General features: G+C 49.1%; 1 protein-coding gene across 7 annotated transcripts in view; it reads left to right on the forward strand.

The window, feature by feature from the left end:
* Positions 1-17,022, forward strand: part of LOC123857404 (liprin-beta-2) — a 176,925-nt gene that overhangs the window by 93,890 nt on the left and 66,013 nt on the right. For 5 of the 7 annotated variants that reach the window (XM_045894209.3, XM_045894210.3, XM_045894212.3 and 2 more), the window contains exon 4: positions 16,859-16,951. In XM_045894209.3, coding sequence (XP_045750165.2) covers positions 16,859-16,951 — 93 coding nt within the window. Of the gene's footprint in view, positions 1-557; positions 1,075-1,102; positions 1,521-16,858; positions 16,952-17,022 lie in introns of those variants that run through there. The other 2 variants (XM_064577054.1, XM_045894214.3) reach the window with 2 other exon arrangements.

A 17,022-nucleotide genomic window follows, 5' to 3' on the forward strand; every position in this document is an offset into this window, starting at 1 on the left:
TGCTGGTGATTGTGCTGCCGAGGCCACGTGAAGGGGCCTGCCGACATCCAGGAGAGCCTCCTCTTCACTGGCTGTTCCAGGAACCCCCCTGGTGACCCCTAAGGGCACCGGGAAGGCCTCCCCGCCCCCCGCCATCACAAGACGTGCATCTGCAAGTCATTTACGGGAGCAGAGCTCAGAGGCCTGGCGTGTAACCCCAGTTCCCGCTGTACCCACATCAAGGACTGCTTTCATCATCACTCTAGCCAAAGGCTGCACGTTAGGGGCCAGGCGAGGGAGAAAAGCTGTGTTTAGGGAAGCTCTCAGAAGAGTGGGGGGTGAGTGGAGGGCAGCGTTGGCGGGGAGGAGGGGCAGGCAGTGCTGGGGAGACCACCCTGGAAGGCCAGCCCAGGAAACAATTGCCCGGCTGCACCAGCCCCTGCCTTCCCAGGGCTCCTCCCCAGAGCTCTCCCTACATCGTGTGGGCCCCCCCATGAGGGGGCCTCGCCTTCCCCCGCCCCTGGCTTCTGAGGTAGCTAATCTGGAGTGGGGGGGAGCCAGCAAGGCAGGCCTCGGGCTCAACAGGAGCTGTACCCGTCCCGGCGCTGCCTGTGCCCTGGGGAGGCCTGGCCGTGGTGGGGCCGACAGCAGCCCCAAGCCAACCTCCTCCGATGGCACATGTCTCCTGGTAGTAGCAGGTCGCCCCTGGCAGACGGTGCCACCAGCTCCAAGGACAGAGACGCCCAGCGGGCCAGCAACCCAGACCGGAGCTGGTTCTGGATGTGTTCTTTTTTTGGAAATGACAGGCTTTCCTCAGGGCCCAGCCCGACGCCCGCCTGGAAAAGGGGTAGGCGTGGGCTTCGGGGTGGGGGTCAGGCTGTGTGTGGGAACCAGCAGCTCCTCCAAGAGCAGCATTTATTTTTAGTCTTCTCCCCAGTCCCAAATAAACTGAGAGCAGCTGGGAGCCCGTGGGTAAATGCAGAGTGGAGCAGAGACAGGAAATCGGGGTCTCTCGGTAATGAGTTCCAGCCACTGCAGAAAGGGGAAGCCAGACGAGGAATTTTCTTCGGGACTGTTTCCCTCTGGCAGGCTCTGGTATTATCACCAAAAAGAATGTTCCTGTGTGTGTGTGTGTGTGTGTATGTATGTGTGTGTGTGTGTTTACAACTCCTGTCCAAGTCTGTCTGTTTTCCCTACCTTTTTGCTGGGGTTGATTGCTCCACAGGCTCTGAGTCCCAGAGCTGGTGCCCGTGTGTGTCCGGGGCTGGAGGGGGAGGATACTAGGGCAGCACAGTCCGGTCTGAGCCGTTGTGTATCTGAAACTGTCCAGGGAAACGCTGAAGGACATGGGCCAGGGAAGTGGGGAAACTTGAACACAGCTTGACGTCCCAAGGGGGAGGGGGCAGAAGCAAGGAAGAGGAGAGAATTTGGTCTCTAGCCAGAAAAAGGGCTTTTTCCACCAAGGACTCTAACTGCTGACATGGGTGCCCAGCATGGATGGGGACATTGATGTTTACAAGCATTTTGCGTGGCTGAAGCGGGTAAGTGACTGGCTGCTTTATCTGGGTCTCCTGAAGATGAGGGCAAGAGAGACGCTGGGGGAGTGCGGGTGGTGGGGGGGGGGGGCGGGAGTATTTGTCCGGCAAAGCCTTGTCGTGGCCAAGTTCTCCATGAGAATCTAATTATAGGCACTAGGGGAGAAAACAGTCAGCTGTCTTTGTTTCTCCACTGACATTCTGATGAATGAGCCTCTGTATAGAAAGGCAGGAATGCGGTGAAGAAAGTTAGTTTAACTTGGGTGCTTAAACACTGTGACCAGAAAAAGGTGTCCCACTGCCCTTGGGTTTGAGGACACAGAGAGGAAGCTGCATCCTTTCAAATTCAGACCTCTGAACCTCTCTGCTCTGATGTTATCCGAGGCAGAGTGTTAGTTGCTGTCAGCCGGGAGAGCTTCTGTGTTTCCGGAGGAAGGCTCGTGGGGAGTTCTCTTCTGAATGCTCTGAAGCCAAGGGTTTGGGTTGCAAGTTGTTGATGCCCTTTCTTTAGGGGATGAGCTCAAGTGTGGGGTGTGAGCCACGAATGAATGAATGAAATGAACGTTGGGGCTGGAGTGGCATCCATACTCGCAGAACTCAGGCTCTTTCCTCCTTCGTGACCATCTTTAAACTGTTGGCCAAGATGCTTGTCCATTTATTTTCACACAGAAGCTGAGTGTTTCTCAGAAGTAGGAAGGGCAAAAGCAGCTGACAGATAAGAGATTGGACATTGTAACCGGGGCGGGACAGGACGTGTCTAGCTCGGAAGGCCCCCGATGCCCACCCCGAGATATGGGGATGCTGGCTTTTGTGTGCACCCCCGGCAGTGTGCGTTCAGCAAATGTTTATAGAGACGGGGGTACTGGGTGTCCAGTGGTGAGCAAAGTGGAATCCGTCTCTGCTCTTGTGGATCTGCCATCCGATGAGGAAAGCAGAGGGTACCGTCCCAGTGAATAAACGTGAAGTTACAAATTAAGTGCAGTGAGGAATAGGAACTGTTAATGGCCATCATCGAGGGTGATGAATGAGTGAGAAGGAGCAGTCAGGGAGCCCTCTGAGCAAGGAACACTTCATCGAGACCTGAAAAATAGGAGTGAGTCAGGTGGAAAGTGAGGGGGGGGGGAGAACATTCCAGGCAAAGAGGCTAGTATGTGTAAAGGTCCTAAAGCCAGAGGGAGTTGGCCCAGGGTTTTGAAGGTGCAAGGGAGTTCAGGACTGAGAGAAAGCCAGGGAGACTGAGCTCCGTGACGGGCCCAGTCACACAGGGCAGGGGACGGTAAGGCTTGTGGGGGGCGTGGTGTGTGTGACAGGGGACTTACGGCAGGGGAGTGACCTGGGACACACAGGGGGATCCAACTTGTACTTTAAGAAAATTACTCTCACTGTGATGTGGTGTATGGCAAGCCGTGTCGTGAAAAGCAAGGCAGCTGAACAAAACTAGAGGTTTGGGGACTCGTTGGGACCGACTGGTACAAACCCTCCATTTAACAAAGCCCAGGAGAGGCTAAGGACCTGGTGATTATTAGTGTTGGAGCTACTCGTGGTGCAGCCTGACCTTGAACCCTGCTTTCTGTCTCCCAGGCCGGTTCTCGTTCCTCCTCTCTTTTGCCAACTACATAGAAAAATATTGGTTAGAACCCAGCAGAAATCCTGTCTGCCCAGCCCCTGCTCAGCTTTGGGAGGGGGTGCCACAGCCAGCAGAGAGCACGCTCAGGGGGCCAGACATTTTGGCAAAGGTTTGCATCCATTGTCTTAAGCATTCGAAAACCTTCACTGGAGGTTCTGGGGGAAAAGAGGTGAGGAGTGCACTTCCCATCACTGGGTTTGTTTTTCTACATCCAAGTGAAGCTCTTTAATCCAGAGGTCTTCCAGCTGTGCTGTGCCTGGGACCATCGGAGCCGGGTCTCAGTGGCTCGAACTCCACACCTCGCACCGAAGTTCTGGCCACAGAGGAACTGATCTTGCAGGTGCTGCGGTGTCAGAAGGCCCTTTGTGCTGAGACCCGGCTGTGCACACTGGTTTCCATGCACAGTGCACGTCTGCTGAGGGAAGCTCGGAGCATGGAGACCTCAAAAACCGCTGGGATGACTCCTAGCAAAACAGATATTTTTCTTCTACTTTTAGAATTAGGATCATTAAAAACAAAGCACAAAGTATAGCGTATGACCTAGGAAGAATAATCAGAGTATCTCTACCCAAAACACTACTACCAGATTCTTCTCTTTTAAATCCCCTTAAAAAAAAAAAAAATCCCTTCATCCCGTGACCCTGCTCCTAAGCCCCCAGGACTTGCCTTTAGTCTAGAAAAGAAAGCCCAGGATCACCTGCCTGCTTGACCTTTGAGACTTTTTGCAACCCAGCCTCTACTTACCTTGTTGGTCTCATCCTTTATATCTGCTCTGAGCTCCCACGTGTGCTCCCTCCCTTTTCTGACCTTATGCTCAACATCCTCCTCACTGCCACCCACTTCTCGTGACTCCGTCAAGGCTCTCATTTGCCAGCAGTCTCCTCTGCTGACCCCATCCCTGTGGTGGGCTCCTCCACTGTGGGTCTCTAGTACCTTCCATCTGCCCGGCTCACACCTCCCTTCTCCCACTCGTCCTCAAGCCGAAGTGGCTTGGAGAGCGGGTTTCTCTTGGCCCAGGGTTTTGAAGGTGCAAACGCAGTCTCCTTCATTGTCCCATGCAGCCAGGGTGACTCTAGAAGAGATGGGTGAGGGGTGACCTGCTGCACAAGCTAGAAGCCCTGGCCCTTAGGACCAGCCTGGGAGGGCAGGGTCTCGGAGCAAGACCGAGTCTTTGAATTTGGGGGCAGCGGGGGAGAGGCCTGTGGGCAAGGAGGCACAGAACTAGCGGGGAAGTCTTGGCTCGGAAAAAGGGGACATTGTTCTGTGGCCTCTGGGGGATGGGATACTGTGTACTAGTGTAATTAAGAACACGTGGTTTGAAGGAAGGCCTGCGCTGGAATCTTGGCTTTGCGGCATCCCCTAGCTACATGATCAGCCCTGGATTTCTTCATGTCTGCAATAAGGAAGGTAATAGTGCCGGCCGCATACAGGTTTTGTGCGGGTCAAGTTAGCTAATGTCTGTAGAATGCTTAGCGTAGGACCATGCCCGAGAACCACGATACCCATGAATGGTGGCTGACCGCTGTGAGGGTGGTGGGAACGGAAGGGGGAACGGTGGGAACAGTCGGGTTCTCTCCCAGCAGCACATGCTGGGCCATTCCCCCCTCCGCCCCTCCGCCCCTTGCTGCGTGCCACGTCGAGGTCTCGCACTGAAGACCAGAAAGGGGCAGCTGTGACCTGGCCCACGGGGAGTAGCCAGAGGCCCCAGCAGCTGCTGGCTCTGGCCAGCTTGGCCATGGCTGCTGAGGGGAGGCTGACCAGAGCCGCTCCTCCAGCTCCCTCTCCAACGGACAGAACCCAGGGACAAGGCAGTCTGCTGCAGGCATCCAGAAGTCCTCTGCCCCTCAGCTGTTTGGTTCCTGACTGGCTCACAAACAGCTCACACCTGCCCTGCTTCGAGCTCAGTGGATCCAACCCACAAGAGTCATGAAAGAGTCTCTAAAAATAGCTCCAGGCAGGGTCCGTGGGGCCCACCCACTGCCCTCTGAGTGGGGCTTATTTTCCCAGGAACAGAAATCCCACCACTGTCAGCATCTTCACACTGTTGCTGGCTTCTAGCACATTCAGCATTTAGGCCAGCTTCCAGGCCAAAGTCAAAGAGAAGGGAGTTACCATGGATCGGTAACTTGGGTTCTATAGTAGAATGTGGAATGAACTCAAGCTGCTAATGCGAGACTTGACTTTGTGTCATCTGGTACTCAAATGGTTGATCCGGTAGCCTGGGCCAGAAGAGCTGCAAGGACAAATGGACACACAGGCATCCTAGCTCCAGACCTTGACTTGCCTTGCACTCGAGTTGGGCTGCAGTACAAGGGGGAGAGGTAGACAGCAGCCTCTGAAAAGCCATTCCTACTGGCTGACAGCATGGATCCTGGATCCAGCTCCTTAGGCTCACATCTCTGCTCCGTGTGGCCTTGATGATTGATTTAACCCCCCTGGGATTCAATCTCCTTGACTGTAAAATAGGATGAATATATGGAAAGTGCTCAGAAAATGCACTGTAAGCATTTGTTATGGTGGTGATGATCTGGATCATAACTGGCAGCCTTGGGTTGCTCCAGAGCCGTATGCACCACCGTCATTCTGGGTGGAGAGGTTTTTCAAGACTACAAGGATGACAATAGCGGGTATGGTTACCCCAAGGGTTTTAGCTGTTTGCAATTTCCTATAGGTACCTCCCGTCTTAGCTTGGACCCAACATGTCCAAGCATCCTATTCCTCAGTATAATTGAGGAGCTGGAATTCCACCATCTCTGACCTCTGGCACCTGTGAGTCCTGTCCGGGAGCTTCTTGGAGAGGCCCCCAGGCCTCTTTCCCAGCGGGGTTTAACAAGGTGAGGTCATGGCAGGGCTAAATAGCTTGTGGATTCAGCAGAACAGCACAGCCATTGATAGTGGGCTGGCAGCCCGGATCCCAGACTCCTCCCTGCATTCTTCCCTCTCCCGTCTTTGTGTCAGCCCTTTCACACTTTCCATTTGTCCCCAACCTTACACTGCCTTCTCAACTGATGTCACCACCTACTTCACCACGGGGGGCGGAGCGGGGGAAGCCACCCATAGATGAGGCTCTCCTCTTCTCTCCCCTTCACCACAAAAAGGAACTGTGTTCACAGCCAACATTTTCAACTTGTGTTTCACGGGCCCAGGCCACCTTGGGATCCTGTAGTCCTGACCCAGTCTGGTTCCGCTGCTTCTCATTCCTCCAATCATTTCTTCTTCACCTCCGCCCTGCTTGCTCATCCCTGTCCTTGGCAAGAAAATGCTTCTCTTCCATTCTTAGGGAAAAGCAAATCAAGACTGTCTTTGACCCTGTACTTGCCTCTCCACACTGCATGATAACTTGCCTGTCTTTCACCATTAGAAATCTTGAAAGAGTGGGCTGAAAACTCACCATCTCTGCTCTTCCCTGACTACTCCCAAGCCCACTGAGCACTGGCTTTGTCCCTCGTGACCTCTTTCACATTCCTTCTATAATGTTCATCCTGCCTCCGGTTCCCAAGCAACCTTTTCTGTCCATTTTCCCCGGAATTCATTCCCATTTGGGAATCTTGTGACCAAAGGACCTGTTCCTCACTTTGGCCCTCTACCTAATCCCATATTTTCCACCTATGGATCTTTCTCTTACGCCGATTTGACTGCTGGCGCCTCAGCAGGAGGAGGCACTGGGCATTTGCTTCTGATGTCTCCAGTCACCTTCTCCACTCCAGCCCCAGCACCTGATGCTGCCCCTCTGTCCCTGAAAATGTTTTTAATAACAATGAGCCAGTGTGTCTGTTGGTATTAGCAAGATGAGGAAAGTGCACCACTCAAAGAACCTCCTGTTTGTACTCTCCCCCTGGCTTTTCTGTCCTCCCTTCACAAGATACCAGCACACTTACAAATACAAGTTCTCCTGCAGCCCTGTGCTGTGGGTCCCTTATGGATCCAGCCACCTCGTCAGGAGAATTCAGCAGGGACCAAGCTTATCCAAGGCTATAATTTTGGAACAAGACCTTGGTAAATCAAATGCATTTCTTTCATTCTAGATCCTCCTCAGGATGCTCAGTTAGGAACCTTCATGTGCATCACACCAACTCCTTGACGGGGGAGCTTCTAGGTGATGGTCTTCATGGTCTCTTTTGTTTTCTGTATTAGTCTGGGAAACCAGAGCATCTGAAGGGTAGTGACTGTCATGGTTTTATGGATAAGCTTTCTTTATGGGGAAGACTTTCCAGAGATGCTGTTCTCCCATTCTCTGGAGAGATTCTTTCATAACTTTCAAAACTCATTCACTATAAAGCGTCTCTTCTCCCTTGAGGGTATAATTGATTCGTCCCTCTTCTATGCCACTGCTGTTGGCTTATTCTATGACTGTATTTATCATATCTCACTGTCAGACCACAGAGGTTTTTTGAGGGTAGGGACTGAATCATTTATTCAGCATGGAGGGGCACCTAGTAGGTATTTAGGAATATTTGAGTCATTGAATAGATAAATGAAGAACATGCGATTACATGAACTTTGTCAACCTGTTTGCGACTTATGAACTTGGCTTTGCTTTCCTCTAAAGGTGGTCACTTACATCATTTGACAGTGACAACTCTACTAGCAACACTTACCCTCCTCCTATATGTAACTGAAACCAAGAAGCGGAAGGCATAAAGAGGTCAAGGTCAGGATAGATCTCTCTCGTTGGACTCCTCGTAGTTAAAGATCTGATTGCACTCCACTCATACTGCGTTTGGAAGAAACTTCTTTAACTCTGTGCCAACAATAGTAAACTGGCTTGACAATTCTTTGCCTAGAAAAGGTGGAACGGGTCCTGGGGACAGTTGTTTTTGTAAGAACTGCCAGAAAACCCTTTAACTCCCTAACCAAAAAATCTAGGGGGATTTTCCTGTTTACAGGCACTGCCTATGCTCATACTGCTGGGTTCCCTGATACCATACCTGAACCATATAACAGGAATGGAGTGTAGCCTCTAGGATTCACTTTTATTTATTTATTTATTTGTTTGTTTGTTTGTTTGTTTGTTTATTTATTTATTTGGTCCCCTTATTTTTAAGGTCTGCATTTTTTCAAGTTTCTGAGAAGTTTGGATTGTGAGTGGCACTTCTGAGCTTGAAGTCTAGCCTTAGAGACTCTAATGTCTCCCCTGTGGCTGGCAGCCATGGCTCACTTGAAATTGGTTTTCTGGATTTGATAAAATCCCCTTGACCAGGCAGCCTGGAAATACTGCACATTTTCTCTTGTTTTCTTATTCAGCTAAAAACACGTGTCATCTATGTTTTTAATGACTAAAGAAGGGGGAGCCATCCCAAGACTTATCTAAGACCAGGGCTTACCCAGCACATTGTTCAAAATCTCCATGTATTTACAAGCAAGGGACCATCCTGTAAAATGATCTGACCAGTTGGGACAGTATATGAACTGTGGCCAGGATCCTGAGGGAACTGGAATTCACAGCTTCTTAGAAGCACTGAAGGAAATAGGCCCTTACCTGGTGAAGACTATAGATCTCACTGTCAGACAAGGGAGGGCAGATGTATTTTAGACCCCAATGCAGCATCTCTGAGAAGTAGCTATTGGCTCTGAATAACACCACGATGGCTAGAGCTGTCACACTGGGGAGCTGACTGCCTTAGGATTTTCCCACACCCACTGCTTGCATACCAAATGATACCCCCATGTGACCTCTTGTCTGCCCCACTTGACTGTTCTGGAACCAGCCCTTTCCCCACGTTCAGAGAAGTGAGGTGCTGACAGGAGGTCCCCTAGCATGTACCAGTCAGGGGAATGCTGCAGAAGTGGCCCACCCCGTGTCCCTGAGAGTAGACCAGAGCATGTGCGGAGGGTGTGCTCTCCTGGCAGAGGCTAGCCAGGCTGTGAAAGAACCCTCCTGGGGATTCTGCATGGCTCCTGGCTGTGGCATTAAGCACTCCATCCAGAACTCCACAGAGACCTAACATGGCTATCCCTTGGCCAAGCTACAGTGGAGCGGCCAGGCCAAGAGTGAGCAAGCATGGAATCTAAGCAGCCACCAGAGTCAGAGGGTGATGGCTCTGAGGAAGCTGCCAGGGGTGATGTGGCTGGCACACTCATGTTTAACTTAAGTTGGACCTGACTTCCAGATTGGAACAGAAATAAAAAGTTCGAGTTTTTATGATTGGTCGTTAATTAGCTATTGAAATTCTCATTGTGCTCATTTATAATGTATGTAGCACATATTACTTAGAGCATGTAGTAGAATGCTCACCAGGAGAAAAATTGTGGTCCTGTACATCTGACTCAAAACATGGGCATCTTTTCAGGGACAATGGAAAAAATGAACATGTCCTCAGCTGTTTACTCCATAAGCATGATTCCAGAGCCCTTAGCTAGCAGTAGGTTCTACGTTGTCACTTAGGCATTTTTTTTTTCTTCCCAGCCTGAAAGTATTTTGGTTATTGTTCCCTTGGGCTGTTTGTACAGATCTTTACAGATATTTCATAGGTGTCCTGATCAAAAACATTGCCTTTTTGTTCTCTTGCACAAAAAGAATGAGTTAATTAAAACTGTCAGTACAAGGGAGGAACTGCTTCTAACTGTACTTTGGTCTTTTAGCTTCAGCAATACCTTTTAAATGATTGCCATATTTCCATGATCATTCAAAAACTGGAACTACTAGAGCATCCCTCTATAAAGAACATTCTGTACTTGTATTCCCATACATTTTTGTGTTAAATGACCTAACTGATCCTCTGCATTGATTGCTCTGTGAGGTAGAACTTTCTCCATTTAAAGGCTGGGAAGACCCAAAATGAGGGGACCTACCTGAGATCACACATGGTTAGTGCAGCCCTGCCTCTTAGCCATTCCTAGTTGTCCTTTTGCAGAGGTCCTGCCTGTGTAGGAGGAGGCTGTAGGAATTCTGTACGTGCATATGGAAGCCCCGCAGCAAAGTCTCCAGGGATCCCCTGCCTTGGATTCCAGCTGGGCAAAGGGTGAGTACAGGGGACCTGCAGCTCCTGGCCTCCTGGCTCCCAGACTTTGCATTTGTCCAGCTGTGTAGGACATGCCAGTCTTTCAACATAACTTCTTAAATGGTGGTTAGGTGGTTTCAGGTTCTTATCACCCTTCATTTATTCTTTTCCCATTCATCCTTTTAGCCCTACTTTACCTTCCTGTTTATTGCTGTGTTTTCACTTATTTTTCTCTCCTCCCCCCCCCCCCCATCCATGCCCCACCATACGTGCCTAGTGGATACCCATGGGCCTGTTGCATTTTGTAACATCCCCTGCCTTAACCTTCTTGCTCTACATGGGAAATCGTGGAGGCCAACAGATGGTGGAAAGGGAGTCCTCCCTTTCACACATGAATGAGACTGGGTGCCATTTTTATCCCAGTACATCCCACACAGACATGCTCTGTGCCACAGAGTAGATCCCTGTTGGCTCTCGATGAGGATCCTGATTTTAACTATAGTTGGCTCAGAACTGACCATTCTTTCTTCAACTGCCAGTTCAAGAAATCAAGAGTAGGCAGAATTTCTTTGTAACTTAGTATCCTCTCCAGATAGCAGGAATTCTTTCTTGTTTCCAAAGGAGTAAATTTCGGTCAATTGATTTATCACCCTTTGAGACAAATGCATTGGCCAGGGCTTTGGTTGTAAGCAACAGAAACTCAGTTTGAACCAGTGCAGGTTAAGAAGGAACCAACAGGAAGGGCAGAAATATATTTCTGAGAGATGAGAATGCCACCAGTCTCTTTCTTGGCTTTTGTTTTGTGTTCCTGTGCATGTTGGCTTCTTAGCTGACTCCTGCTGCAAACCCACGTCTTCCACATGAACGAGGACATGGCTACTGACAAACCTGAGAACTTTCTAGCACAACCACTATCATTTTCTATTCCCAAGTTTAAAATTTCAGAGGAAGGATCCAACCATCCACACTTGGATCCGGTGGCTGGGAGGGGTGAGAATATCTCTAAGAAGGTGGCAGCCATCATTTGTGCCATGTGGTTACAGTAAAGGTGATGATCCAGCCTATTCTGGACAGACAGACAGGAGATTCCAGGGTTCAGAAGAATTTTCTGTATTGGTCTTCATTTTTTTCCCTCCCACTGAGCTTTCAAGAAAGCAAGGGGAAAATTGACTAGTCTGGAGGTTTTTTGTTTTGTTTTGTTTTTACAACTAATGATAGTTCTTTTTGGGGCCTTAAATGTCCCTGGATAATCTCATACCGAATTAAAATTCAGTGTCCCCCAAGATATGGAAAGCCTACTTTATTTCTTGAATCTGCTGGCATTCAGCTCTCAGTGCTTGAGGAACTTACCAAGAGTGAAATCCTTATTCACTCTTGATAAGTAAGGTAAGGTAGACCTACCAGCTTGGGTCTCTCAGGTAGACCTGTGGGAGAGGTGGAGGCAGGACTCAGTCTACATTAGGCTGGTGTCTTTGTTTGGCCCAAACCACCCTTTCTGTAGAGACTATCCGTGCTGGAATCTTGCTGGCCAGTGCTCTCCTTCTTGGACACACACAGTCCTCTCTCCATCCTCTCCTTGTTCTCCTAATCACTAAGGCTGATTAAGTCTCATGACCAGCTCCATGACCCCAACAATAGAACACCCTGCATGGCTGCTACATCATCCTAAAGCCTCTCTTTTCCACTTAAGAATGGCTTAGAAAATAGCCCCACCTTAGACTGTCAGTTGCTGGAGCTGTATATTAGGCTTACCCAGCCCCAGCAGCAATAGCACTTGGGGTCTTCTAGAAATCCATAACCTTGCAAGAGTCGAGGTGCTGTGTTTTCTCTGTTCCTGAGGACTCTCAAAAACATCACTGTCAAGGCCTCAGGAAGACCTTGATCTGACCGTTATGGATTGTGTCTTCTATTTGCCTTGGAGAGTTCTGGGTTTTAGAGCATGGATTGCCCAGATTCTTGAGAGCAAAGCTTTGATAAAGGCAAAGGTGGTTTGGCTTCAATAATCTTGGCTGAAGTTTCCCAGTTAGTGACAACATACATACAAGAAGACCTCCCCATCTATTCATTTCTGTGATACGAGAGAGGAAGCATGTTCCACTGTGGCATTTTTCAGTCAAGATGCAACAGGACATGGAAATGTCCATCTGTAGTTGCCATTCTACCTCCATAGAGCACACAGATCCCTTGGTTCCACACAGTATCTCTTGGTCCCACACAATATATCAGGTAACTGACCTTGGTTATAGATTGAGGAACAGCTTTGACCATAGAAAAAAATGAGAAGATCCATTTTTCTTTCTTTTTTTTTAAAGATTTTATTCATTCATTTGAGAGACAGAATGAGAGAGAGCACATGAGAGGGGTTAGGGTCAGAGGGAGAAGCAGAATCCCCGCCAAGCAGGGAGCCCGATGCGGGACTTGATCCAGGGACTCCAGGATCAGCTGCCGAAGGCAGCTGCCCAACCAACTGAGCCACCCAGGCACCCCCATTTTTCTTCTGTCAAGTCTGTAGAACTAACCATCAAAACAGAAGAGTTAACATAAGATAGATGCATATCCCACCTAGTACATCAGTAATCTATTTTGACAGGTCTAGCCTTGGAGCTAATCTCATTAGTGGAATATAAATAAAAAGAGGTCATTTTTACTCATCAGTGGGATGAGCATCTTTGAAAGAGTAGAACAGGGTAGAACTTTATTTAAATTCACCTGCCATGCTAGAGTGTGAAGGAATAGAAATTCAGCATGTAGCACCCTTCAGAATTTGACTTGACTCTCTTCCCTTAGTAGAATGTCAGCTTGGGTCTCTCAGTCTGACCTTATGCATGGAGAGCTGGGCTACTCTATCACTGATTTACCTCCTAGGCAAGAATTTCAGAGACTCCCAAACCTGAGCCACTCGGGGATCCCAATGGACAGTCTCCAAATTGATCTGAGCCTTCTATTGCAATTTCACTGTTAGAATTAGGGAATTAGGGAAACCAGTATACCCTTGGACAAACAAGCTCTTTTTAAAGTAGAACAAAGCCGAGCTGGATCTCAGCTCTTTTTAAACATGTTTCTGAGTAGTTGGAATGACATTTTCATAACCACATGCCTTTTCTGCCCTAATGAAATCCTCACCTTCGGCTGTTGAGTATTGGCATTCAATAAGATAATTCTAAGATAATCCTCTTCTTGGCTCTGTGCTCAGTGGAGATGGTGTTTTATCCTGGTCTGTGCCTTTCTAAGGGACTACAGTTTTGAAGGTACCAATCTGATCTAGATTGAGAAGACCTGGCTCAGTGTGTCAGGAAAAGCATAGGATGGCGATACTGCAGACTTGTGTTCGGGACATTGTCTCCATTTCACTGCTGTTCAATACCTCTCGAAAGCTTGCTAGAGAACAGTGGTGATTTTGGTAGACTGAACGAGAGGGGAAGGTGCTCTGTTACTCTCAAACAGTGATTTGGGGCAAGGGAGGTGCCTTTCTGCCAGGAGCATGCCATCCTATGGACAAGGGTGCCTGCTGGGAGAGGGTATGTCCCTCAGGGCTGCTGTGGGCGGGAGGAAGTACCGGGAAGCATCACTGTAGGTACTCCCAACAGTGCTTCTAGATTTTAAAATGTTTTTTATTTCTTCAAGAAAATATTTGAGCTTCTTACAAAAATGGTTATGGTTGAAATAAAAGCCCACCTTGACCGAACCTCCCACCCCCAGCTTTCCATAGCCCAGACACTTCCCCAGAAAAGAGCACTGTTACGGGTCGCTGTGTAGCCTTCTAGACACTAGGTCAGTTTATTTTCACGCATATGTCATATACTCACAAAGTCCCATAGTGTTGTTTTCTGATGTCACTCTGTATGATTCTTTGGATCTTGCTATTTTCACTATCCAATATGTCTTACATTTTTGTGACAGTTCATAAATATCAACTTCATGTTATGGAAATGCCACAAATTGTCCGTAATGTGGATGAACCATAGTTTATTTAGCCACTCCTTTATTAATGGGCATTTAGGTTCAGACAGTGTTTTCAAACCTTATTTTAAGTGAATTTTCATACAATCCCAACATATAAAACAAAATTTGTACTTGATCTCCTCAATTAAGCTGTAACAGAAACTTACTAATTTACTACATAGTCACTTAGGCAAAATATCCATTTTATGCCTTGTTCATACACTTTGTGCCTCGGTTCCCTTATCTGCAAAATGGAATCAATGTAGTACTCCTATCATAGGATTATGGGAAGTATTAAAAGAGTTAAGGCTTGCAAAGTGCTCTAAACAGTACCTGGCAATGTTGGGCCCTATGTAAATGCTTGCTGTATGTCTACAGGACTTTGCTTGGGCCACAATGGGTTGAATTTCTTTTGCCTTTGGCCCATGTGATCCATTAACCTTTGACGTGTTTAGAGGGCATCCCAAGAAAGCAGGGAGTTCTGCTGGGCTCTGTTTCCTGTGAGGATAGCATCATGGCTGTTGGATGTTTACCCCATTGCATAGAGTCTCTCTGTGAAAACTCTGAAGTCTCTCCTTTCTGTGGGAATAGTTATGTTTCTCCTAGGCAGTCAGTTTGACTTTATTCAGCATACTGATCTGGGCATCTTGTAATTCACTGTGCTTTGCTTTTTCCCCTGGTTGCTAGAGTGGATCCAGATTTTTTTTTTTTTTTTTTTTTAACTACGGTCTAGCATCTGTTACAGACTCTATGGCATGCATTTTGTGTATTAACTGATCTTAGGACATCAACTCAGTTTTGGGTCAGTTAGTAAAAATAGCTGTTTCTCTGGGTGATTGTACGGGTAGACCTGTAACATGAGGAACGTACTGTCCTCCCTTTGCCTGAGGCACAGGGGTGTGGTGGCTTGCTGGAGTCTTGAGGAGGGAGTCTTCCCTTTGGTCTTCTCTCCTTGACTTCCTGAGGAGAAGCGGCAGCTGGCAGTGCTGGGCAGCCCCTTACACATGCTGACTGTGGTCCTGGGGCCAGACACGCACGGCTGTCCGTGGGGGCCTGGGTCCTTTCCTCACCACCGTGTGAGTTACTCCACAGAGAAGCACTTGACCTGCTGTTAGCAGTTGTTTTCCTTTCTTTTGAGGGTCTGAGAAAACATGGGTGGTAATTATATCCTTGCGTACTCGTCGGAGTTTGACCATGTGAGGAGCAGAATTAATGTCACAACAATAAACTGCCCTCCCCACAAAGAAGGCATTTGTGATTGTGAAGGCCCTTTGTCTAGAGTATGAAAGAGCTTGCATAACGATGAACAAGATGCAGACTAGAGAGCGGCTGGAGCCAAGGGCAGTGGGGTGGTAGTGGGCACTGTGGCCTGGTGAGCCTAGAGCCTAGGCCTGGTACAGCCGCCCTAGGAACCGGCCCCCGGGCTGGCCTCTCCCTGCACCTTCAACAGCAGGTGCTTCTCTCACAGGTGACACTCCAGGCCTTGAATGCTGTCCCTGTTTCTTGGTCCCTGTGTCTGTTCCAGGACTGAGCCTGACTGTCCCCTGCCCTTACCTGGTGTGCACTGGGGAAGGGGTGGGACAAGGGAAGGAAGGAGGTGCCCCTTCTTCATGGAGGGGGGGTTGGCAAGCCCATCCTGAAGGTCAGAACGTGGGGAAATGGGCTCAGGAGAAGGGAGCCACCTCCGGGACTCTGTGCCTGGGTTCCTCTCTGACCCACTCCTTGGCACAACTATGACTTACCTTTGGAATGGAGGATACTGCCTCATAAACCTCGGAGCATTTACTCCTTTGGACCAGCCTGGATTATGATGATTGTCACTTACCCATTTAGCAATAAGATCTGCTTTTTCAGGCTGCCAAACCCCTGAATGGCCTACTCTGAGCCTCTGGGTTTCGGCCTTCCATTAAGCTGGGAGGAAGGGAGTATTGATGGCATTGGGCCAATTCAGTCCCATTAGCAGCCATCTCTCTCCCTCCTCCCTGCCTACAACCAGGTCAGGCACACCTGAAAAGTGTCTGCAGCCTCCTGTCTCTTGCTCAAGCATTTTATAAATTCTGCCTCCCGTCTGCTAATTCACATCTTCTCCCTCTGCTGTTTTCCACTTTCTGGATACTTTGTTTCCTGTTAGCTCTTTGAGGTCCCTCTGACTGTCACATGGGGTCTTCTCAGGGTGTTTCACCTTTTCCTGCAGTTAGAGCTGAGAGAAGCAAGCACACAGGATGCCAGCCTGGCTGCCATTAGGCTGGAGCCCTAGTGGAGGGGAGGGACTGGCCATCCCTGGAAGGGATGTGTGAGTGGATGAAGGGCCTTGCAGCTGGTGTCCCCCATCCTCTGTGCTCCCCGCGGCGCTCAAGATGGGCCTCCGTGCTGTAAGGGGTACCTTGGCTCTGGAGAACCCTCACGTGAGAGTTAGGAGAGACCGAGGTCTATGCGGGACTCGTTCCCACATAGTTCCTTGGTGACTGGTACTAGCTCCCTGGCCTCCTCAAAGAGTAGACTCCTTGCCATCGGTACCTCTGGCAGGCTGTGCCTCTGCCTGCACCAGACCCGACATGCCCAGTCAAGCCAAGCACCACTGGGTCTGGAGTTCCATTGAGGCCTTCCCGGCCAAGGGTGAGGTCATCCAGGGGGTGGTTTGGCCAGCTTTCAAGGCACACCTATCAGTGGTCCTCCTCATAGTAGTTTTGAAATCCTGTGGTTTCCTGTTTAGGTGGGTGGTTTTGCACATGCAACCAGCGAAACTGTCCTCACAAATTGCATTCTTCATTTGGAAGTTGGTAAGATGTTTTTCCAGCCTTTTAAGTGTATACTTTTTTTCTTCCCCCTTTCAGTCTCAGGTAAATCACCAAGGTGCTGCTAGTAATGAAACGTACCAGGAACGCTTGGCACGTCTAGAAGGAGATAAGGAGTCCCTCATTTTACAGGTGGGTCCACTTTCGTGGGAAAGAGCTTATCCTTTTACCTCCAACTCTGTAGGTACCCTAAGTGGGAGGGA

The sequence above is a fragment of the Mirounga angustirostris genome, unplaced genomic scaffold (assembly GCF_029215605.1).
Source record: "Mirounga angustirostris isolate CCGP_5_RB_7025 unplaced genomic scaffold, mMirAng1.0.hap1 SCAF_13, whole genome shotgun sequence".
Taxonomy (NCBI): Eukaryota; Metazoa; Chordata; class Mammalia; order Carnivora; family Phocidae; genus Mirounga; species Mirounga angustirostris.